Raw genomic sequence first — 25,054 nt, 5'->3', positions numbered from 1 at the left:
CGGTGACGCTACAAAAATAGCAGCGTTGTAAATACATTTCATCGGGTTTACTAAATCCTTTCTCCGACAGGCAGCTGCTTCAACCAATCAGCGGCTTCAAGAACTCGTCGTTTTGGGGTTTCAGCCAATGGGAGTGAATGGAATCCCTCGGTGGGCGGGGCTACAACGTCTCCGCGGTGCCAAGTAGTGCCGTTTGTGAGCTCCGGCAACAGATGGCGGCGGTGGCGGCGGCGAAGGCGAAGGCGAAGAGGAGCAGGACATCCAGCACAAATCTGACGGGGTGTAGGCACCAATGGAGGAGGAGTCCGGACCAGCTTCCAGAGTTGGGTGTCTAACGATGAACCAGGAGAAGGTCTAACTAAGAAACTCTCACATACACTGTTGGATTTTTTTTCTTTCTCATTTTTTACATTGGTTTTCTACCGGAGGCCTCCGAAGCCTCGGCCTCGATTTGGCGACACACCGGGGCAGGCCGAGTGCAACAAGAGGACGTCTGCGGGATTTGTTTGGAAAGTGTTCGTAACGATGTATCTGCCAGAATGTATCACTTTGGAGTCGTAACGCATTTATTGTTGTTTGAGTCAACTGTGTTTTAAGTGACGACCGGAAGTGGGATTAATTAATGCGGAGTGGAAGAAAGTAAAACTAGTTAGCTAGCTACCTAGCAGTGAAACTCTGGCATGTTGAATGAATGAATGAATGAACGAACGAATGAATGAATTGGCGACCACTGGGATTTAACTAACAGCCGCTCGCTGTTAATTCAAAAGAAGAAAAACAAAGACTGTTGCTATAAAAAAAAAAAACGACTCTAATTTCCTTGAACAAACTAAACACGACACCCACAAATGCACAGAGATAGTGCGGCGGTGTTAACACTGACTCAAGCTGCGATGATGTTTTGTTTATGAGGCTTCGGGGGGGAGGGAGCTGACTTTTAGCTACAACTACACATTTTTTTGCACTACATAACTTGGACTTGTGGCAATAGCGTGAAGCTTACACACACACACACACACACACACGGTTTTTGCAATGGGAAACACGGTGTCATGCTGCGTCTCTCCGGAGTCGAGCCCCAAACTACCTTCAAGACAACCGGCGGAGCGGCTGGAGGAGCTGCAGACCAGCACCGAAGTGAGCGATGACAACACGGTGCCCTACCTGCAGCACATCAGCGACAGAGAGGTCCCTGATGGTGAGTTAGATGTCTTAACTTGTGGTGATTGAACATATAAGAGCCCAGATTGTACAATTGTGTATGTTGTGTTTGTTAACAGGGAGGTGCCTCATTAATCCAGTTATTGTCCCAGTGAGGGAAGAACTTCATGTGACTCACAAATTAAGTTTATCCACCCTACACATGTGCACATACACTCAGTTACTTTGTGTCTAATCTATCTATCTATCCAGGGCTCCAGACTAACTTTTTTTTACTAGGAGCACAGTGACCCATAATGTAAAATTTTAGGCTGTGCACAGCATAAATAGACTCCAAAAATGTCCTTTTCATTCATGATCTTCACACACATTGGCCTGACACCTGTAATGACAGTTTCCAGATTCGTAGAGTCGTCCTTTCCACATTTCAGCAGTGTTTTTTAAAAACAACTGTCAAATTTGCTGGTTGCACATGCGCAAGTAGCTGAAAAATGTACTTGCACACTCAGTCTGGAGCTTTGCTATCTATCTATTTATCTATCACCCAGAATGCACCCTCTTCTGCTACTGTAAGTTGCCAGACTTGTTTACTGCCAGCACTGCATTGGTGATGGTGGTGGTGGTGGACGTGATGATGATGACATTCTTGGCACTCTTTAAAACTGGACACTGCATCATATTGATCCCACCGGTGTCAAATTACCAAGTCAAGACATTAGGAATGAAAACAACACATGCATCCTCTTTCCTCTACGTAAGCCGTTCACAAATTAGCAGCGAAAACAAGTCGATCAATGTTATTACAGATTCTTTTACCAACTCACTGGGGTAGGACTGGGGAGAAATAAAGTAGGAATGGCGAGGGGTCATTCCTTGCGTGCCGCGTTCATGCTGTGATACAGGCCCCTGATTAGGAGAGCATCTCAGATGTAGGACTGAGCTCAGATTTGCACTCGTGTCGCCGCTCCTCATTGGCTCCCGGTCGTGCGGCGTTCATTCCATTCATGTTATTGTGGACTACAGTGCATGATGAGTGCAGTTTGGTGAGACCAGCTGTTGGCAGGGTGAGGGTCAGAAACAGTCCAGCAGACCTCCCTACATTCCTCACGTCTCCTCTTGCCGCTACAAATGCTGCCATCGCTTAATCCCCTGTCTTTTTTATATAATGTGCATGTGTGCACTGATCTGGATGAAGAGTACAATTTTGTAGGTCAGGGTTGTGCATAAAGCAGCGCAGTCTCGGTGTTACTTGAATTTACATCTCTAGCTGTAAAGTGTCTCTATCCATAAATAGTTAGTACATTATCAGGTTTTAATTTTTTCAAGATTGCACACAGGTTAAATGCTGTTTATATTATTGTAGTTTTTATATCACCAAAAGTAGTGTTAAAAAAATGATGCAAGGTTACCCAGTTTTTGTTTTGTGCAATCTATTCATATTTGAATACAGTTGTCTATAGGATGATGAAAACGTTGGGTTAAATCATGCATTTCCCTGTTTATCTCCCATTTCTGTTTCTTGTGGAAGCAGTGATGATGATAGTGAGATGTTCATTAGAATGAGACACATGTTTGGCTGCTTTTTCCCCAAACCCAGGCTAATTGCATTATGGTCATTATGGGCTTTTAGCAGAAAGTGAACAGTTGAGGAAATGCAGCCATTTTTAAACCACAGTCCAGCAGTCAGTCAGTCGGTCTATATGTTAATATTTGGTTCAAGTCCTGTTTGGTGTCAAATCTTTCCCAGTCCTCAGCCTCCCATTCTCTCCTCTGGCGTTCAAATCTGTGTTGCAGGAACCTTCACTTCCTGTTTGTCCTGGAGGTTTTTTTTGTTGTCAGATTGGTTCACAAATGGGTCCTGACACTCGTGTTGCAATATTTCTTCATTTTGGTCAGCTACACAGCAGTGTGTACTTTGCAAAATGTTCAATAAAACATACTTTAATCTCCCTGAATCTCATGGGTTTCATCACTAATCAGCGGTCAGAGTTAAGTAGCCCACTCCCAGTTCCTCGTGAGATAGATTCGTGACTGATCTGTCAGTATAATGCATTGACACACCTTTTTGTCTTATCAGAGCTGGCCTTGGAGTCGAACCCATCAGACCACGCCCGAGCGAGCACCATCTTCCTCAGCAAGTCTCAGACAGACGGTGAGCAATCCTAACACACACACACACACAGCAGTGATTCATATTAACCATCTTCTGTAAAATCACAGATTTCATTTTGAGAAATATTTTTTGCAGCTTGAAGTGTTATTCTGTAGGTGTGTCTGTTGAGTGTTAATTTCAGTTGTCTAATTTTAACCCATGGTCCTGTTTTTTAGTTACAGTATTATTAATTAGCTCGTACATCCACTGAAGCCAAGGGGATTTCTATATATTCTAATAATAGTAAATTAGTGATTAAGACAGTTATTTTGAATACTAGTCAGACTGCTGTAGAAGTCTTTCGTCAGCAGCAACAGTCACAGAAACATTTCATGTTTCCTTCTCAGTATTACGGGCTGAACACTGATTCCAGCTTCTTGCTTGACTTTGTTGAACATTTCTCTTCCTTTACAGTACGAGACAAGAGGAAAAGCAACCACATAAATCATATCAGTCATGTAAGTGTCTAAATCTGATTACTGTACTGATTTTATGTGAATTTTTTATGAATTAATTGATCCTTTGATAGTGTGTTTCTATGTGAAATCTGGACATTTACCCAGTTTTGTATGAAATCAGGGGGAACTGATAACAGCACCCTCTGTAAATTCCTCTCTAGGAGACGAAGCCATAGAGCATGAAGACAGTCAGTCGATAGAAAACCTCCACATCTTAACACAAGTTGAAAGTTCAACATCAATATTGCACTTAATTGGGAAAGAGCCTCTTCTCAAAGATGTACTACACATCCCAGCAGCACATTGATGAGCTTGTGGTTTTTAGATCAATGTAGTTACAAAGGCAGAAAGAGCAGCAAAAACAAGATGCAGCGAATACATTATAAATCTTTGCATATTTTACTGAAGGAATCACAAAATATCAGTTCATACTCCAATAGTAAATCTTTTTTAATCTTAATTTCTTATATAAATTACAGCACCTCATAGATCTCCCTTGTTTATTGTTGTCTGGTCATGCTTTGTGGATTTTTACTTGCTCGAGGGCACAAAGGATGACTTTCCCCTATTTATAATCCTACCCACAATGCTTTGATCGTCTGGTTCAAGCAGCTGTCAATGAGCAAAGAATCTTTTAATAACTTAAGAAAAAAATGGAGGTGTGGGCATCTGTTCAAAAACATTGGCACCTGTCTGAAGAAATGCAGCTATGTCCCAAGTTGTTTATTGTGTGATTTTTTGAATGTCTCGTCAAGGTTTCTCCTGGTCCACTGTCGAAGAAATACAGCTCCTGTTCCACAATCTTCATAGACGACAGCACCGTCAGCCAGCCAAACCTCAAAAGCACAATAAAATGGTGAGAGAACTGAACTCAAGGGACACAGACGCACAATACAGAGTCGCTCAAATATCACATGAGAAAATCCTCCTGTTGCATCACAGCGTGTTAATCCTTAAAATATTACTTAATGGATGCGTGGCTGAAACAGATGCTCTTACACCTAATTTATTATCACATTATTTAAGCAAATCTGGATAATCACATTTCATCAGGATTATCTCAGTGTGTGTTAACCTCTTTGCTTAATGTGTGCAAATGTTCTGTTACACCATAAGCTCATAAAAACACACACATGCACTATTAACCCACTGATGTTGTTTTTATTTAAGCCTCATGACAGAAAACTAATGAATTTGTCTTTTTTTCCTCATTTTTACTCCCCAGTGTCACATTAGCAATATACTACCACATCAAAAACAGGTGAGTTTACCTGCTGAATTTGATCTTCACTATGTAATAAATGGCACTTTATGTTGCTAAAACTTGGCATGTATGCAGAAGTGTCTGAACAGATTTGTGTTGTTTGTTGTTCAGGGACTCAGACAAGTCACTGGACATCTTTGATGAGAAGTTGCACCCCTTATCAGTGAGTATGCTGTAGACATTCACACAAAGACGATAACGAAGCAGACAGTCCTCCCTCCTCCAGCCGTTTCATCAATGAATGAGTCATCGATGAGATGGTTCTTGGTTGCTGTGATCATTCCTCTGTTCATACCAACTATTCAGAGTCAAGGTTTTGACCTAAACCGGAGCCGCCTCAGGTGAATGGTATGAATGGTCACAGCAAGAAAAACCAGTTTCATTCTTTGTATAAACATTTGTTGTCTGCTGAAAGGCCGACCCGAAAAAACCATCAGCATGTCTGTTAGGCCAGAGTAAAAATAAAAGTAAATGGTCAACAGTTTTAGACATTCATTAAAATGAAAATCTCCTGTTGCTGAGGTTTAATTTTTCTATCAGATCACATGTCCAATACAAATCTTTAGTCTGTGAAGTGGGAATTAAACCTCCTCATGCTTCAAACAGAAATCCTCCAGCGCCGTGTCTGGGTCCAGCTGCGTCTCCCTGTCAAGAGTTCAAGGGAGAAAAAAAAAAGATGAAGAGCAATGAATCATTAAAACAGACACAAAAAAGGAAGGGGGAGGAAAGAACAAGGAAAAAATTGTTAGTGTCTCGTCTTCATTGGCAGATTTTTAATCTTGAGTCTACATCTAAATGGAAACCGTTTATAAAGAGGCACAAGTGGCGTCGTTCCACAGTGAGGGTGCCAAACCTCTTGGCATCGATTTCAGAGGGCCACTCCAAACTGAAGATGACAGTACAACGTTATTACATGGACTTAAAAATGAAAACAAAAGTAACACGCAAACAAAACAATTAAACGTCTGCTCACAGCCTCAGTGTTTGGGCGTTGGTTTGTCAGTTTTCTGTCGTCTGTCATTTTGATTGTTGCATGTTTCCAGAGTGGTGGAGAAGTCTTTTATACTTAACTATGCAGCAGTGGTGTCAAATCTGCTGTAAGGCAAATACTTTTGATCAGTTTCCTCCAGAGTTTTAAAAGCAGAAACTATGGTATTGTTCCTTCAGGTTCTCCAGTTTCCTCCCACGCTCAGGTTTGGTTAACTGGTGTCTGTAAACTGCCTGAAGGTGTGAATCACTGCTCGCTCGCTCTGTGTCTTAGTCCTGGCAGCCTGTCCAGCCACCTGTCCGACAACTACGAGGCTCCTCACCTCATACCTGCTTAATCTCTCAGACGTACGTGTGTGTGTGTGTGTGTGTGTTCGTCCCACGCAGAGAGAGCCAGTGCCAGACGACTACTCCCGTGTCGACCCAGAACACAAACTGATCTACCGCTTCGTCAGGACGCTCTTCAGCGCTGCACAGCTCACTGCAGAATGTGCCATCGTCACACTGGTAAGACGATTCACCAGCGTTCACAAACTCTTGTCTTTTAATGTTTTAGAGAGATTAATCATGTGTGATGTTAGATTCACTGGTCACCAGAGGGCAGCAAAGATGTGTCAAATAACACGGACTCTTTTCATATTGCTCAACTGTCAATTTGCTTGTGATTATCACTATCATTATTACATGCGTGTTAGCCCTCAAGGATTCTGAAACTGTTTTGCGCAGGAATATTTTATCTAACAAAACTTATTTGTTTACTAGTAAACTCCAAAACTAATTTCTCAAACTGTAAAATCTCACAAGAATCAAGTCCAGAAAAACTTAAGCAAATGTTTGTTGTCGATCCTCAATATTATTTATATTAATGGCTTGATTTTCTTGGTAGCCAACACTTAAATATAATTATGTCTCAAAAAAAAGGCACCAGCCGCCATATAAACAGGAGAATTTAAAAGAAAAATGTAAGTTCACCATCACTTGCAAATCATGTGACCATTCACAAGATTTAAAGTTGTTTTATTGATGAATGAGCGAATGTTTATGGGTAGGATAGGTGTAAAACAGCTGAGTGTCAAATGAAACTGACCAGTTGGCTGTGCTGTTTTAGGTTGTATCAGGGTTCCCACGTTATGGAAAAACATGTGGAAAATTAGAAAAAAAAGACAAATGTCTTGGAAAAGCTTGAATTATCTTGGAAAATTATTTATCACATGGTGACATCAGCTACCAGAGGTCTAGTTGACTTTTCAGACGCCACGAAGGATTTCTTTTCCAAAAAAGTGCCTATTGAGAAAACTAGAGACTGTGAGTTGATGAGTGTTTCCAGTATTGGGCCGTGAGCATGAGAGTTATCTCTGCTTAGTGACAGCAGAGTGGTTTAAAAACAAAAACAGCATGTATGTGTTCTATGATAAATTTGTCATAACTTCTAAGCATGTAAGAGATTATTTCATAGATAAGTTAGAGCCATAGACTGCACTTCTTTAAACCAGACTGCTGTGGTGGAGAGGAACAAACTGAAACTAAATGGTTAAATGTATGTAAGACTTCTCCAAAGCATGAATGGGACGGAGGATGTATTAGTGTACAGTGTAATGACAGGTCTGTCAGACTGTAGCAGCTGAATATGTCGGAAAGAGTGGGAACCCTAGTGTAAAATATGACTGGGTGTGGGAATAGACTGGTTCCGGATTAGGAGGTGGGGATTTTCTACACCTAGTGCGTATTTAGGAAATCATGAAGTCGGTCTCCAGTAAATATTTTGTTTTTCTCAAGGTGTACTTGGAGCGGCTGCTGACCTATGCCGAGCTGGATATCTGCCCCGCCAACTGGAAGCGCATCGTCCTTGGAGCCATCTTGTTGGCCTCCAAAGTCTGGGATGACCAGGCCGTGTGGAACGTCGACTACTGCCAGATCCTTAAAGACATCACTGTGGAGGACATGTGAGTGGCTTTTTATATGAGAAGAACAAACTGTGACCGGGGAAGTGAAACCAGAGAAACCGTCTCCACCAGCCTCGTTCTCAGTCTGTACAAAAAAAATATGTCACTATATGAATGACACTTCCTGGAATTAGGTTTTTTTTTTTAAACAATTTACTCCTTTCATTCTAGTTTTGGTTGTAGCCATTGAACCATGATATGACTTTGTTGATACGTGGTGTTTTAGCTTCTCAGCGTTTCTACAGGTGCAACAAAACAAACTCTCAACCGCACCACAGGCTGGCACCGAGTCTGATCTGTTATTACAGCAAACTAGAACAGGTTGAGGCTTTAAAAAGAAGGCAATGAACAAGAGACGGTTAATAATAAAGGCATCAATCTTTTAACTCCCATCATTAACATTGTTTATTTTCCCAGAGAGACAATAAACAGCACTGGTGGAGAGGTGAATTATTCAGTGGCCTCAGATACAGCCTCTATGATCCTGATGGTCATGCAGCAGTTCACAAGTTGAACCAATACAAACAGAAACTCTGAATGCAGTGATATTTCTTGGCCCAGTAGCCATTTGTTGCACATGTGACTGTGGTTTTTGTGTCCAGCGACCCCTGGTTAGAGCTGCCATCGTCATTAACAGAGTCTCAGGTTGCATCTGTACTTGTGCTGATGATTTAGTGTTTGGCAACGACGGCGTCACCATAAACTCCAGCCAGTGCACACTGCAGTGTTTTGCACCCAAGTGTTGAACCGGTTGAGGTCAGAGTTGGGGCTGAATGGCCACACTGAAAGGCAGAGAGAGAGAGAAGCTGGTTGTCAGACAGAGAGCAGACTGTTTAAAAATAATGGTGCACACTCCTCAGAGTGCTGCACTGTTGACTGATGAATCACATATTTTATTCTAAAAGATATTTTTTGGACACTTTTTGCCTCTATTATTGTAGTAAAGTGAGATATTTCAATGTGGTACACACTACACCAGATGAGCCACTCTGTTGAATTGTATTTTCATCGCCGTTGTGATACAAACATGTGCAGTGAACACCCTGCAAAAGAGTCACACACCAAAATCTTTTTTTTTCCTGCTAAATCCATGTTTTCCTCACATTTTGTCTTTGTTGATATGGAAACAGTCTCAAGCTCAACAGTCAACTAGTGAGGTTTACCCAGGAAGCTAGAGTAAACGGAGGTACGTGATATTAACAGAGTTAGTCACACTCAGTGGTGAGGAACTGGTGGGTGTTGCAAAGCATGTGTAGTGATATTTTGAGCATTATATAGAGGTCAAAGTCGCGGTTAGAAGAACTGCCCCCGTTACTTCACTGTTTAACTGTAGTGTAGCGCAGCTAGCAGGAGGAGAGCTAGGTCCGGTCTGCACATATTTTTCTCCGATTTTTTCCTGTGGTCACACTCGGCGACCTAGAGCTGTAGAGCGTTACCAAAGTCCTTCTAGGCAGTTACATATAAAATATAGAACAACTCTCTCTGGCATTACTTAGAAAATGACCAGAATTCTCCTTTAAAAAACAGTTTGCAATTCAACAGAGCTGCACACTAGTCATATCATTATTGTAATGTTGACCAGTGTTATTGCACATCCCAGATTTTCAAACCTCGCTTTCTTTTCTCATCTCCACACAGTTGACTGGATGTGGGTGTTTGTATCATCGATTTTGGAAAAGTTGCAAATGTGGTGGTTGGTCACATCATGCTGCTGTAATCTGACATTAGTAAAGTATGTGAGCGGTGGTTAGTCTGAGGGAGTTCAGTGGCTTCTTCACCATCTCCTCTGTGGTGGTGTTTTTTGGAAAAGAGCAAGATTTTCCGTGGTGAGTTAGGAGAAAGTTTGTGCTGGTTTGGAGCATTAGATCACAGATAAGAGAATCCTAAATTAGTTTTCCTGTTTCACTGCGTCCCGTCTGGATCTGGTAAAAGTTCAGAGTCAAACCACCGTCCATGTTTCTCGATGGGTAACAACAAATTCAGGCGGTTCAGTTCAGTTCAGTATCTACTGGATAAATGCAGATGTGTCCGAGGAAGGGAACTCCATACCAGAGGTTTTACGTGCTGCATCTTTACTGGGAAGACAGTGGGATCCCTCAGTGGGTTCTGGAGGATGTGGTCAGGATTAGGAAGACCCTGCAGGCTCCACCAAACCAGATCTGGATACAAAGTGAAGTAATGACCTAGAAATCTCAATACGCCGGGTTTGTTTAATTGTCCTTTTAAAAACAAACTCCAAAAAAAGAAAAAGAAAAACAGATGTTCGGGTGTTGTTTCTTGCTGCGTCTTGAATTTTTGCTGCTGTGAGTATTTTGTTTTCTGAGCTCCAAACAGATTCTCTAACAAATACATCAGAGTTACGAGACTTCATGTTTCCTCCCCGACACAGTAACAAGAAAAACAACAACAAAGATGCACTTGGAGTAGGGATGTCACGATAAGTAAATCGCGGTGTTAAACGCCACAATTATTTAATCGTAAAGGTTCCTAAATACCGTCACTTTGCAAAAAGATGTAGTCGGAACCATGTCGGCAGATCAACGCAACACGCACAAAACGAAAGCAAAGGTACCCAACAACCGCGTTTACTGAACTGGTAGGAATTTAAATGTTAGCGCATCATTCGTAAGGGGGGGGCTTCAAATATTTCGAATATTTCAAACATTTCCTCTGAAGGATTAGTAATTGGTCCTATATCAATAGATACTTTAAAGATAGATGGATAGATAGATAGATACAAACGTGACATCAAAAAGGACCACAGGAGTGTATCCTCAACCATACATGTACATACATTCCCGCATTTATACACCCACACAGAAAACCCCGCACCCTACCTAGTTTCCCACATTTACATATGTATGTGTTCCCCATGATTAAATTCTTTTCATATTAAGTTCTCTTATGGCATATACATATTTTAGTTTATTTTAAACCAGACCACAGTAGACACAATTCAACAAGACCGTTAACAGAGCAAGAACAACCAAACAATAAACACTAACATATCAATACAGTAACAGTACAGTTAGAAAATAACAATACCTGGCTTGAAAAGGTGATGGATGAAGCATAGCTTTTACATTTCCATCCCCGTTTACATACATATAGACACACATGACAACAGATTCCCATTCATAGTGTTGTAAAATTATTTCATATAATAATTGTGATAGTCATGATTATTTCTCTGACAATAATCGTACCAAGAAGATCTATAATTGTGACATCACTAACTCGGAGAGCAGCAGCGGTAGCGATGGTGTGCTGGGATAGATGGAAGCTGTGTCTCGGTCTATAGGCTGGTGAAGAGGGCAGGGGCTGCACTTGGAGCACGGAGGTTTTATTTCCTTCAATTGGTTTTCCTGTGTGTGTCTGTGTTTGTGTGTGTGTGTGTGAGGTTGAAAGTGCCTCCTTTTTTCTTTGTGATTTGAAAAGGTGCAAGCGCCGTCTGCATGTGTCTGCTCTGTCTGCGAGCCCCCATGCCTCCTCTCCGACTTCCTCCCTCTCCTCTCGCATAACGTACGTCTGACCTACACACTCCCGGCTCTGTTTTCATTGCTGCCACTGAAGTGTCTTTGTGCGGCTGCCTGGTCGGGCCCGGGATGGGATGGAGGGATGGCAAGAAGAGTAGAGAGAGAAATGGAGGGGAGGGTCTCAAGTGCTCTCTACTGCTTCTACATAATGGCCCAGGCTCTCGCCCACTCCATTAGTTGCCCTGGGAGACCAGACATCACACACACACACACACACACACACACACACACACTTGCGCGCTCACTCGTACCACCTTTACTGACCAACAAAGCATCCTGGATGCTGTCTCCTTGGCGACCACCTCCCTTAGCTTTTCTCATAGCTGTGATGATGACGATGAGGAGGAGGAGGAGGAGGAGGAGGAGGAGGAGGAGGAAGAAGGCTGATGGAGGTTGTAGAGCTGTGATGCTCCAGCTGGGTGATCGCACAGAGATGTTGCATTAACTTTGGTGTGTGTGTGTTTGCGTGTGAGAGACGTTTGCAACGTACTTTTAATGTTGAATGTGTATTAGTGGGTAAAAGCACATCTGTGTTTTTTTCCCTCATGCTGCTCAGATCAAAAATCACAGATGAAGAAAACTGTTGAAATAAAAATAGAAACAGCCGTCGACCATTCACACTCTGTATCCTGACTGATCAAAACACACATGCAAACAAACACACACACTCTCATTCATGTTCCTTCTTATGAGCTGAGCAGTCGTAGTCGTCCTCCCCCTCTGACATGATGCACTTTTTAATTTCTTCTCTAGTCTAGTGGGATTTTAATCGTAATTACCTTGAGTGATGATCGATTATCATTTGTGATTGTTTTTATTTTTAAAGAAAAAAGAATTGAGCTACAGAAGAAAGAAGATTGTTTAATAGAAAATCATCATGGGTGACGAGAAAAACTTGAACTAAGAGAATTTATTTGCAACATTTGATTTAGACTCACCTGTTGCTCTTTTCGATGAATGAGAAGCTGGGTCGAATAGATGGACGGACGCTCCTTCATGGTCTTGGATGTTTCTGAGGATCTTAGTTGTATTTATCTGACATGAAATATTTTATTGATTCACACCGAGGGCGTAAAGAAAACAGTAAATTAAAGGTCCAGTGTGTAAAAAGAGGGGAAAACAGTGACATCTGGCATTCTGAATCTATTATTTATGTATTAAATGATTGTATTGTTTATTTATGAACATGAAACTTGTTAGCTCCCCAGTTTTTAGCTCCTTTTACTAAGGCTATTTACTGGACCAGTAAAGGAACTACCAATGCAGGTACTACAGCTCTGAAGACAGAGAACATTCATCACAGTTTCCAAAATTTCAGACAATCACATATGTCTGATCTTTTTTTTTTTCTCTCTCTCTCTCTCTTTTTTCCCTCACATACACCTTCACCTACATACATTTGTCTTCTTTTAACTGGCTTGAAACGTGCTCTCTGGTTGGCTGGATTTTCCATTCCGTGCAAACATGGCGGCGCCAGATGGCGACACTCTCTAAGCAAGACCCTTGCTATATGTGTATATAAAAGAAGAATTATAAGGCTATGATATTTGTATAAAATCCGTTTGTTTTCAATCGGTAGTATATTCAGATTTTGTCAATAAACCTTGACAAATATTACACACTGGACCTTTAAACCAAAATAGTTGATAAACTCTGAGTCGTATGTTTATACAGTTAAAGAGAAGTCAAATTTCTGCATTATTTCACTCCAGGCTTTTCCTTTTCTCCTCATATTTATGAAATGGTTCCTAAATGTTATTGGTTAATTTGTGAACCCTAAATATTGTGTATTAATCAGTATGTCCCTGAGTCTCTTGTATTTTTCACTGGACGCCTCCTCTGTTACACTTTTACATAGTGGAGCTCCCTCAGCTGAAGTTTTAGAGCAGAGTTAAGTCTCTGTTCGGGAGTCGTGGTTGTGTGAAATAACCCTCAGGTGTTTGTCTGCCCTCCAGGAACGAGATGGAGCGTCACTTCCTGGAACTTCTCCAGTTCAATATCAACGTGCCAGCCAGTGTCTATGCCAAGTACTACTTTGATCTGCGGCAGCTGGCGGACGACAACAACCTCAGCTTCCCTCTGGAGCCTCTCAACAACCAGCGTGCCCAGAAACTAGAGGTGATCAGACCTTTTGTTGGTTTGTCTCATTACACTTAATCTGTGATATTTACCCCAAGTGTTTGACATTTAAAACACCTGATTTTAAAATGTTGTGTTTATTTCTTCAGAGAACATTTCACTAAGTGTGTTTGTGTTGTTTTTTTTTTCATCCAGGCCATTTCAAGACTCTGTGAGGACAAGTATAAGGACCTGAGCCGAGCAGCGATGAGACGATCGTTCAGCGCAGACAACCTGATAGGTATAAGACGCTCCAACGCTGTGCTGTCGTAGGCCAGACCGCCGCCACCTGCCCTCTGATTCCCAAAGCCCCAGCTAATCCACAGCAAAGCGCCAGACGAACACGGCCGACCTCACAGGGTCGACCCGGCCGCACCAGGCAGTCGAGTCGGGCTCCAGGCGCTACTGTATGACCGGCCCAAAACGCTCATTTGCATTTACAGCTGTAGAGCTGCATGATTGTGAATCCTAAAAAAAGATTTTACCGTTGTTTTTTTTGTTGTTTTTTTTACAAATCCCTTATTTATTTCTTATTTCCCACTTCCACAGTTGAACAAGAGTTGAACAGGACTCGATCTGTCTCTTTTTAATTTTTATTTCACACGGCCTTAAAGAACGAAACAGGTGTTAGACTTTATTCTGTTGTTCACATAATCACACGAAAAGACCAAAACCAGCGTCAGTCCATGGAGATATGTTCTGACTTCCTTCTCTGTCTGTGGCTCTCAGGCCCAAGGCGATTGGTTCGTGCCAAAAAAACAAATTATAACTGAGTAACTTCTATAATTTAATAAGTGTAAAGGCTTCGGGATCTCCTGAAGCAGCTCTAGTTTTTATTAAAAACCTTCCTCAACCAGTAGGAAACTACGTTAGTTGGACTTTTTTACCAGTAGATTTGTTGTTGTTAGTTTTTCCGGCAGCAGGGCAGTGTGTGTGTGTGTGTGTGTGTTGGACCGACTCAAACTGAACTACAGCATGCGTGTGTGTGTTAATGGTAATGACCGTACAGGAGCTACATGGCTACACACACACACACGAGCCGTGTTCCTGCTGGTTTTGGTCTAGTCGTGTGATTTTGTTGTTGACAAACAGAAAGATAGAGCCGCACCAGACGACTTCTTCTCAACAGGCACCACAAAAACAAAAAAGAAGGAAACGCTCGTCGTGTAAATTAGAGCGAACGCCACCAGTGACTCTGGAAAGTGTTTAAGTCAAAACGTGTTTACTGTTCTTACCAGTGGTGTTGCTTTCTGTTCATCCACCCATTTTGGATTTAGCATCCAGCATGTCTCAGATGAGAAGTATTAAACTATAAATATTATACAGGAGATGACTGAAATACACACACACACACAGCTGTTGTCTGGTGTGTGTGTGTGTGTGTGTTTGTGTGAGTGCCAGTCTACGATCAGTGTCACTGACAAGATGAGATACACTACAAACAAAACCGACTTCACAGATAATCAGTTTTACTACAGAGCGACTGATGTTTAGTCGTGTCCACTCTGTCCAGGCTCAGTATTGTGCCCCACAAACCCCCCCAACCCCTCCACTACCACCACCCACCCACCCATCATGACCCACCGCCTCAGATAGACGGTCAACAGATAACCAAGTCCCTGCTTGTCCCAGAGCTATCGAACGAACTACATAGACACCGAGGGGAGGAAAAAAGAGACTGATGGATACTCCCCTCCTTTTTGCTTACTATGTAGGCCACTAGTTGTGAAACTTGTCTTGTTTTTAAATTGGAAAAAAAAGAAGAAACATTTGCAGATGGAGTATTTTAAATAAACACTAATCGTGTATCAAACGTGTGTCGTGGTATTTTGCAGATTATGTTGTGTGAAGTTTGTGTACGACCAGTACCAAGAGACAATTGGCCACCTCACCTGAAACAAAAACCACCTCCATAAGAAAGGAAATATCCCTTTTTTTTTCTTCTTCTTTTTTTTGTGAATAGGACATTTATATTTAGGGAAAATAGGATTTCTATTAAGCCATTACATCAACAACTGCTTTTTCCACTAACAAAATGGATTACAGCATGGTGCGACAGGATGTAAAATGAGTTTAAAGTATCAGTATGATGAGAGCTAAACAAGCTATCTTCTGTCTATTATTTTTAAATAGTACAGATCATGAAGGAACCACTGGTATTACATTATTGATTTGGTCATTTAAAAAATATTCCAGTGCCTTGTTTTATTGAAAGTGGTTATAACATTGGTCAGACTCTAATAGAGGTTTCACTGCTGTTCCTCTCCTCTCAGATTAATGCAAATTATCATTGTATTAAGGCCATAAAACACAGTTGTTGTTCTTTTTGCAAAGGTCATCCATTAGTAAACTTATTATTAGTATTATATAGCTCATGTAGAAATGTAGTAACTGAGTTAAACTCACTTGAGTTGTTTGGGCAGCGTTCATAAAACTGATGCAGCCTGAAAACAGGGTGGGTCACAATACGAAGATAAACACTGAGAAGATATTCATTTGGCAATTATCAGAGACTTTGAAGGTGAAGCTTTAATATCTGGTTATGTGGATGACTCCTAAATAGGAACATTATTAAATGATTTAATGGACCTTTTTATTAGGCATTTACTTAATTTGTTAAAATGGCCAAAAACGAGCATTAGCGTCTTGTTATGCTAATACTTGACACTCGTGCTATTTATTTTTTTATTGTTTTAGTTTTCAGTTCATACTTAGTTTGTAAATTATGACTCTATATAAACATAGTGGCCATTACATATATTAAAAGAATAAAATGTACTCATCTCTATAGTGAATCGCAGGTGTTTTTGAATGACTGTCATTGTATTCTGGTCTGTGAAGCTGCAGTCAGGCTGTTTACAGATGGAGGACGGTGCAACGAGCGATAGACGACCAGTGTGATGTCAACAGCAACACATTCTGCATGAAGCAGGTACGAATGTTGATTTAAAGAACAAGGTTTATGTATTGTGTCCCAAAAATTCTACTTTTAACCCCAGTTATTTATCAAATATCACTTAAATTTTGTTGAATTTGAGCTGAAGTTGAAATCTAAATTGACAAACCAGTGCACACATCTTTATTCTTGTGCATGTGAGCAGCACAGTTGTCAAAACAAACACTTGTATAGCATAATTAGAGACACACAGACGTGTATGAGACGTGCACCAGGCTCGAGATCAACTCACTTTTAATTCCACAATATGAATCGAAATCTACATTTTTTTTTTTTTCAGTCATTATCTGTGTGAAAGCAGATTTACACTCCAGCAAACAAACCTCGATGTCGACCTCATTCATAGACACTCGCACCATCACATTCATTCACAAATCAGACTAATAAATTAGAGCTGTTAACTAACAGGTGGACACACAGTAGTAGTCTAAAAAAAAAAAAGAAGAGCAACAACACAACTGGCCAAATATCACAAAACACAAAACACAGCAGGGAGGGAGAACGAAGACGACAAAAAGCTTAAATAAGATGCAGTTTAATACACAGATCGTTCTGGTTTTGTAATTCAGTGGCTGTTGTTGTATTTTCACTTTAGGTTTACGTAGAGAGTAGACTGCTGATATGAACACCTGAACCCCCGACACAAACACTTGATGTGACCTCTGAGAGACGACAGGATGCTCCTTCAGATCCCGTCGTCAGGGTCCCTAAAAATAGACGATGCACATTAGACCACAGATCCCTGCTGAGAAGATTGTTTTGTTGTTGTGTAGAATGACAATGGAGAGGAGCTTTGTTGTTACGTACGATATCTCTGCACAGATTTACATGTTCAGTTTATTAGTTGTGAGCAGCAGTATCATTAAAGTCTTCAGATGTTAAATGGTTAATTAATCAGCAGAGGTGGTTATTGATGTTATAAATTCAAACATAATGAGACATGATGTCTGAGGTGAAGTCTCTAGTGTTCTAGTGTTCGTATTGTTCGTATTGTCCATAACCATCAAAATATTCAATTTAAATTTCTTCTTTTTTTTCCTCATTTCTTTAATTAAAAGCAGAAAAAAATTACTGGAAAGTAGAGCAAAAAATATATAATTAAAATAATTATCCTTTCTATCCAAGAAGACAAAGTATTTCATATATACCAAATATCAAATATAGAATTTAACCTGTTTTAAAATTACATGAATCTAACTTACAATTGTCCAAATGTAAGATCGGTTTTATCTTAGCATGTATCAAGCTACATTGTTGTGATGTCTGCACATTTCTGTTTCCCTCCATCATCAGTTTAGGACATGAAATCTTTAGAAAAGTAGAGCAATGGTTCTCAAACTGAAGTCCAGGGAAGTTGCATCAAAATTTAGGCAAGCAGAAGTCTTTTTTGTTGCTGTTAATAATGCATAATAATAATCTAATTGTATATTTTACTGTTATTGCTGCCTTTTTTGATGGTTTTCATACAAACTCTTATTTAACTGAGGGTCTGTGGTCTCATGTAAATCTGGAGGGGGAGTCGTTGGTGTGAGCAGTTCCTCTGTGAACCAGCAGGTGGGGTTAAAGGCCACGATCAGTTTCACCCTGCAGCTTTAACCTGATCACTGACTGTCGGTTGGTTCACATCACACCACATTAACACAACTATTAGTTCACACCTTAATAATAAACTTCAGACTTCAAGATGTGACCCAGTGACGGAGCTTTAGAGTCGTCCATCAGAACGACTGGATTAAGTTTTTGTTTGGTTTCCAGATGGCTTCCAAGTCTGAGGATAGAAAATTAAAATAAAAAAAACACTAAATAGACAGTTTCTCAGCGACGTTTCAGTTTGTAATCATACAAAACACATTCACAGTCACACTCAAACATTGATATGTACAAGTTTATACAATTCAAAACAGACAAGATTTCTCTCTCTGGTGTCTTTACACTTCGTCTGTGGCAGTGGCATTGGTTGGATACAAACTAAACATATCACACTATACACCTAATTTTCCTTTCTTTGTTTTTTACAGTAAATTTATACAATATATACATAAATAAATATGTTTTTTTTCTTTATCTCTATCAGTGCTCAGGATAAACAGAAAGGAAGAAATATGTGTGTGTGTGTGTGTGTTTTTTTTAATCATGGAGCCATGTAGATGGTGTTTTCTCAGTTTGGTCAACGGTTTCAGCTCTGTGGCTTAGAAAAGGAGTTTCTGTTGTTTTAAAATCAGTTTTTAAATATTCTTTAACTTCTTATTACCCAGGTTATTTGTTTTATTTTCTTCCCTTTTTTATTTTATTTATTTTTTACTAAAGCTGATATTCGGAGATACACAAACACACAGTCCTGCAGATGTTTGTCCTTGTGTATGAACATCAGTCTAGTCTCTTTGAAAACGTATATACTCGTACTGTCAACAAGTCAGTTCATATATGGGATGGAGCAGCTTTGTGATAGATCCCTGATGTCAGCCCGCTCCCAGTGTGTCCCGTTAAAGCGGTGCTGGCCTCGCTGTACATGGAGGGGGGCGCAGTGGCTTTCTGCGGCCAGCAGGGGCAGCATCGGGCCACGAATCTCCTCCAGGTCTCCAGCGTTTTTCCCGACCATATCCAGACTCCCGAGGTGATGCCCACCACCAAGCACATGAAGTATTTGAGCATGAAGACGGCGTAGTCCGGGCCCAGGCCTGAGCGCTGGCTCTCGGACAGGCAGGAGCAGGCCAGCGCTCGCTCCCAGCCGGGCCGGTAGTGCTGCTCGTAGACCAGACAGGCCACCACGATGGTGGCGGGGACGGTGTACAGGACCGTGAAGAGCCCGATCCGGATCATGAGGCGCTCCAGTTTGTCCGTCTTGGTGCCGCCTTGCTTGATGATGCTCCTGATCCGGAAGAGAGAGACGAACCCGGCGAGTAGGAAAAGCGAACCGGTGAAGAGGTACACCACGAGAGGCGCGAGCACGAATCCCCGCAGGTTCTCCAGACTCTGGTTCCCCACGTAGCAGATCCCAGCCACGGGGTCGCCGTCCACCGAGCTCAGAGCCAGAACCACGATGGACTTGATGCTGGGGATGAGCCAGGCGGCCAGGTGGAAATACTGCGAGTATCCGGCGATGGCTTCGCTGCCCCACTTCATCCCCGCCGCCAGGAACCAGGTGAAGGACAGAACCACCCACCAGATGGAGCTCGCCATGCCGAAGAAGTACACCAACAAGAAGACGATGGTGCACAGGGCCGGGCCGGTGGTGTCGTACAGGATGTGCGGTTGGTTGCCACCGCTGTTGGCGCCACAGGCCACTCGCTCGTGACCGGCCACCAGGCGGATGATGTAGCCCAGAGAGACGAAGAGGTAGCAGGTGGCGAGGAAGATGATGGGCCTCTCCGGGTACTTGAAGCGCTCCATGTCGATGAGGAAGGTGGCCACGGTGGTCAAGGTGGAGACGAAGCACAGCACCGACCACAGTCCGATCCAGAAGCTGGTGAAGGTGTGTTCGTCGGCGGAGAAGTACGGCTGGCGGCAGGGTTGGGCGCAGTTGGGGAGGGGTCCGGTTTGCACCCGACCATAGAGGGGGTGGGACTCCCTCTTGATGGGGACCAGGGGGTCTCGACAGCGACACTCCCTATCGCACTGTTGGTGGGGGCTCGGGGGTCTGGTGCGGCCTTTGGTGGTGGGTTTGGGGAAGGGAGGCGCCAAGGTGGTGGTCTCGCTGCTGTTCTGGTCCATGCACAGGGTCTCGTCGCCCAACTGGGGCAACTGCTCGCAGCTCATCCTCTCCGGCCACTCGAAGCCGTACTGGCTCATGAGGGGGGAGCAGCCGCGTTTGGCCCGTTCGCACACGGAGCGGCAGGGGGGAAGGGGCTTGCGGTAGTCCGGCAGGCAGATGGGGGTGTACATGCTGCACAGGAAGAAGAGCAGGTCCGGGGAGCAGCGGATCCGGACCAGGGGCCAGAACTGGTGCACCTCCAGCCCCACCTCCTCCTGCGTGTCGTGGTTGAACTGGTTGGGCATGTAGGTCAGGTTGTAGCCGATGCCCCTGCACATGGGCACGGTGATGGGCTCGCACACCAGGTCCTTGGAGGCTCCTAACGTGGGACCGGCGAACCAGAACAACAGCAGAAATAGCGCGAGGGGCCGCGGGAACATCACTGTCGATGCCATAGTATAGAAAATTAACATTAAAATAGTTATAGAAATGAATAATCCAGGGTCATTAAGACGAGGAAATAAAAACAGTAGGTGCTTATTTTTACTTCATGAGCTCATCCTGCATGAAAACTTCTCGCCAGAGACAAAAAAAATCAACTTTAAGTCTCTTTTTTTTTAAAATATATAGGCTATATAAATATTCAAAATAAGTTGAAGTCCTGGCAGTAAAATCCAGTCATAGTCCATACAGGTCCACACAGCAGAGCACAAGGCGAGCTTCTCTGCTGTCAATCATTCACCAGTGCTCCCGCAATCATTATGGAGAAAGTTCATCTCCGGTGGTCACGTCCCAATAAATTTAACAGCCCAGTAACATTTTTACCAGCAGCGGCGGCGGCGGCGGCAGCGACTGGTCCGCAGCTCCGACACCAGGGGAAAGTCGCATCATGAGAATCACAGCCGGTGGAGAGAAAAATGAAAAAAAAAAAAGAAACTGAGTGAAATGAGTCCGGGAGAGTGAGAGAAATCAGAAATCACAGTTTGATAAAGTGATCCGATCCGGTCTCTGCATAAAATCCACTTGACGTCCTCCAGTTCAGCTCTCTGGGTCGGTTTATTCCCTCAGCTGCATGGAAACAGCTTCCAGGCGCATGTTTGTCCTTTTTCTTTTTTCCTATTAAAAAATAATAAAAAAGTTTCCTAAGTGTCGCTTCTGTGGAAAAACACGGTGTTAGTCCGAAGTGTGTGTTTCTCCTCTTCCTCCTTCTCCTTCTCCTTCTCCTCCTCTGGGGTCGAAACTTTCTCCGGGTGCGTAGTGACGGTACGGCGGTGCGCGCGGCCGCAGCCCTCGAGCCCCAGGACGGAATAAAGTCCCCTCCGAGCTGCAGCGGCTCCTCATCACGCTGAGGGACTGCTGCGTTCAAGGCGTGTCGGAAATGTCACAATCCAACCACGAGGAGGGAGCATGATGAACATGAACATCAGGATAAGGTGGTGAACCACGTTTTATGAAAAGCTGTGCACATAAATCGATTTCTAAAGACACTGCATATGATGTGTTTGGCCAGACGTTATTTTAATTATTAGATCTGTGTCAGGAATAAAAGAAAAAAAAGAGGTGTAGCTATCAAGTGGTTCATATGAGGCAAATAGGCTACACTAGGAATCAATGGAAGGAGATTAAAGTAGAATTAAATCACAAAACTAAACAGCAGTATAGTTATTCATAAGAAATGAATTAAATTGAAATAAAAAATAACAGATAATACAGTGTATTGCAGTTTCAGTGGTGCTCCTGAATGCACCACTGTGATTTATTTACTTCAGGTGTCATTCATATTAAGTAACTGAGTAGATCTACTCTAGAAAAATGTATGTTTGTCTTATGTTATATTATAGGCCTGTGACAATTTCTCCTGAGGCACCCATTGGCCCTTTAAGTATTTTCTCAGTTGATATCCAATACATTTATTGACCAGTTATTTTATCAAAGGTTTTCAGAGATTTAGCCAAGATGAGGTCAAACTCAACCATCTACAATTAAATAACTTTTAACACATTGTACCACAGTGAAGTGAGCAGCAAGGCCACTCAATGAATAATTGCACTTTTTGGTAAAGAATATCTTATTTTTTAGATACAATTTGTACTTTGATTTGACTTTTGATGCAGAAGTAGTTTTCTGTTTTTGTTTGTAGCCTGTGTGGTTTTTTGTTGTTTGTACAAAAACACTGTAATTCAGTTCAACATCTGCTCTCCAGCAGGATAATCCTAAACTCTCGGTCCTAATCTGGGTTTGTCATTAACTAAAACACAGTGCACAAAGTTCAAAATGTGTGAACTTCCTGGTTTTGTCTCTTTAATCCTCTACTTCTTTTAATTCTGCAGCAGGATCAGACCTCATTTCTAAAATAAATAAATAAAAAGAGCCACGCCACTGAAACTGCTTTTGACACGGAAGTCTGAGTTGTGATCATCTCCTACACCAACAGCACTTGAACGCATCGGTGAGTTGTATTTATGACTTCCTGCATTAGGAGGTAGGACTTTTACCAGGGGAGCTTGAAGGTATCAGATGATGGATAAACTCTCTCTCCACCCACTGACAACTCAACCAAACGACCACACACACACAGTTTGTATTTCTTGTATTTATAATCTTTCATTTCTATTATTGCTCATTCTTTTTTCAGTCTAAATTATTATTACTAACACGTTCCCATTATCCTACTTTCCTTTCTTTCTCGACACACGCTCAGCTTCAGCTTGTATGGAGCAACATTAATATGCAGTTTGTTTACATTCACCATCCTTGACCTTTGACTGACCTCTGACCTCAGTTTGTCATTAACATGTGCAGTCAGTCAGTCATCTTCATCCTTCATCTATTCTATGTCGTTTCTATTCAAGCATGCTGATATAAATCCAACACAAAGGTGTACAAATATCCACATGTTACACTTTATTCTGATGACATTATGCTTCGTTTTCTTGAACAAAACAAAACTCATCCTGTCAAGCTCTTCATCGTTCTCTCTTTGTTATATATAAAAGGGAGCACAGGAAGGTTGTGCAAAATTTGTCAAAATACTGAACCCTTTTCCAAAAAGTTGTATCTTTATTCTCTCTAAATGAAGTTTATTAGTGACGTCACCCACCAAGCTACATAGGGACCTGTTTTTTCTTCTAGTGAGCAAGAAGCCATTCCTTTGCAGTAGTGACGAGACACTTATTTACCAACCACAGCCACAGACAACAACAATGAGGAGGATTGTTACAACAGAAAAGTTGAGGAAGAAGGTAATTAAACATCAATTAACACATTTATATTATCTTTTATCTAAATTTGATGGGCTGGTATGGCTGATCTCATCTGTTTTCAAATTCCAGTAAAATAAATACAATCAGCTCATGAGGCATGAGGCATCTAGAGTGAAAAACAAACTACAGTCAGACCTGTCATCTCTGTGTTACGTCTTCAAACCTTGTGAGGCCGCTGAAGTCAGAATGAAAAACTGAAGCAGCTCTTTTAAACGCTGCTGTCATTTCTAAAAAACCCTGATAACCTGCAACAATATTTGCTCTTGTTGTTGTCTCTGCTGTCAGACAGACAGCTGCTTCCTCTGCCTCTTATCGCTCTGTAGTTTATTGTATCCAGTAAATCTCCTTCTGGGAATCTGAACATGAGTGGTATCTACGTAAATGTACAGTATGTTGTACAGAAAGGTTGAGCTGTGTGAAGTGTAATATGTAAACCTTCAAAGAAAAAAACACTTCTATATAAAAGATTATTTAAATTTTTTACTAGTTTCATTTCGACACTTTCACATTTTCCGCAGCAACCTGAAAAATACTGTTATTCTATAACTTTGACAAACATAAAACACAACTTTGCGATGTCTGAACAGAAGCAGCTGCACAAGAACATCATGTAGATAAATTGTGTCATATTCGATCAGATACGTAGAGAAGAAGACGATGGATCTGATCAAACCGTTTATAGACAGTATTTGATACGAAGAGCTTCAGGCACAGAACAAATACAGTACAACGGTTCAATTCCCAGTCAGAAGTGATTTATAGCATGTACTGATGTGTGTGGAGATGAGTAAAGGCTGGCAGGTAAAGCTTGAGGCGGCTTCAGAGCGACTGCACCGACGTCGAACCACAACAAAATCACACAAAAACACCATTGGAAAAATATCAATCAGTTGAGATGTGATGACTCTCGGCCTCTAAACTCCTGCATGCGGCCGTAACCCACAGGGAACAAAGGTCACAGCGCTCTCTGGGAGACAAAGGTCTCATGGGGTGTGTTTGTTTGTATGTGTGTGTGTGTGTGTGTGTGTGTGTGTGTGTGTGTGTGTGTGTGTGTGTGTGTGTGTGTGTGTGTGTGTGTGTGTGTGTGTGTGGTGGTGAAGGTGTGTGTGCTCAACATATCAGCCAAGACAAGTCTCTCTCGGTCTGATTCACCTCCACTCAGGTTACTTTGATAAATGAGAGCAAACAGCGAGGAGTTCATGTGTAAAGCTTGGATGGCATCAATACCTTATGTACACACACAACCCCACACACATACGCACACACACGCACACACACACACACTGATTCATACTAATACACATGTATGTGATTGCCTGTGGTGATTTTCCCAGGTGCCAGGCCTGTTTGACTAAGACTTGAACAAGAACACGAGGAGACGTGACCTTGCATCACTGGCGATCAGGTAACCATAGGATACACACACACAAACACACACACACAAGTTGGCATTTATATTTATTGACTGATACAATGAATCATCTCGTCTGTTGACTTAACTTATTTAAACCTTAAAACCAAGTTG

The 25,054-nt window shown here is 42.0% G+C and overlaps 2 protein-coding genes across 2 annotated transcripts; one reads left to right on the top strand and one right to left on the bottom strand.

Moving 5' to 3' along the window:
- Positions 1–733: 733 nt before the first annotated feature.
- ccnyl1 (cyclin Y-like 1) lies at positions 734–15,432 on the top strand. The gene is made up of 10 exons (XM_085765168.1): positions 734–1,198; positions 3,239–3,313; positions 3,728–3,771; positions 4,527–4,627; positions 4,997–5,032; positions 5,147–5,198; positions 6,410–6,529; positions 7,799–7,965; positions 13,457–13,619; positions 13,776–15,432. Exons 1-10 carry the CDS (start codon positions 1,036–1,038, stop codon positions 13,890–13,892), a joined length of 1,038 nt encoding a protein of 345 aa, XP_085621294.1. The 5' UTR covers positions 734–1,035; the 3' UTR covers positions 13,893–15,432.
- Positions 15,433–18,382: 2,950 nt separating this feature from the next.
- fzd5 (frizzled class receptor 5) lies at positions 18,383–21,607 on the bottom strand. Its single transcript, XM_085765013.1, has one exon. It carries the CDS (start codon positions 20,737–20,739, stop codon positions 18,994–18,996), a length of 1,746 nt encoding a protein of 581 aa, XP_085621139.1. The 5' UTR covers positions 20,740–21,607; the 3' UTR covers positions 18,383–18,993.
- Positions 21,608–25,054: the final 3,447 nt, after the last annotated feature.

The sequence above is a fragment of the Trachurus japonicus genome, chromosome 21 (genome assembly GCF_045865225.1).
Source record: "Trachurus japonicus isolate A0001 chromosome 21, Traja_1.0".
NCBI lineage: Eukaryota > Metazoa > Chordata > Actinopteri > Carangiformes > Carangidae > Trachurus > Trachurus japonicus.
The sequence above is the reverse complement of the archived record's forward strand: the minus strand, read 5'-3'. Positions and strand labels throughout refer to the sequence as shown.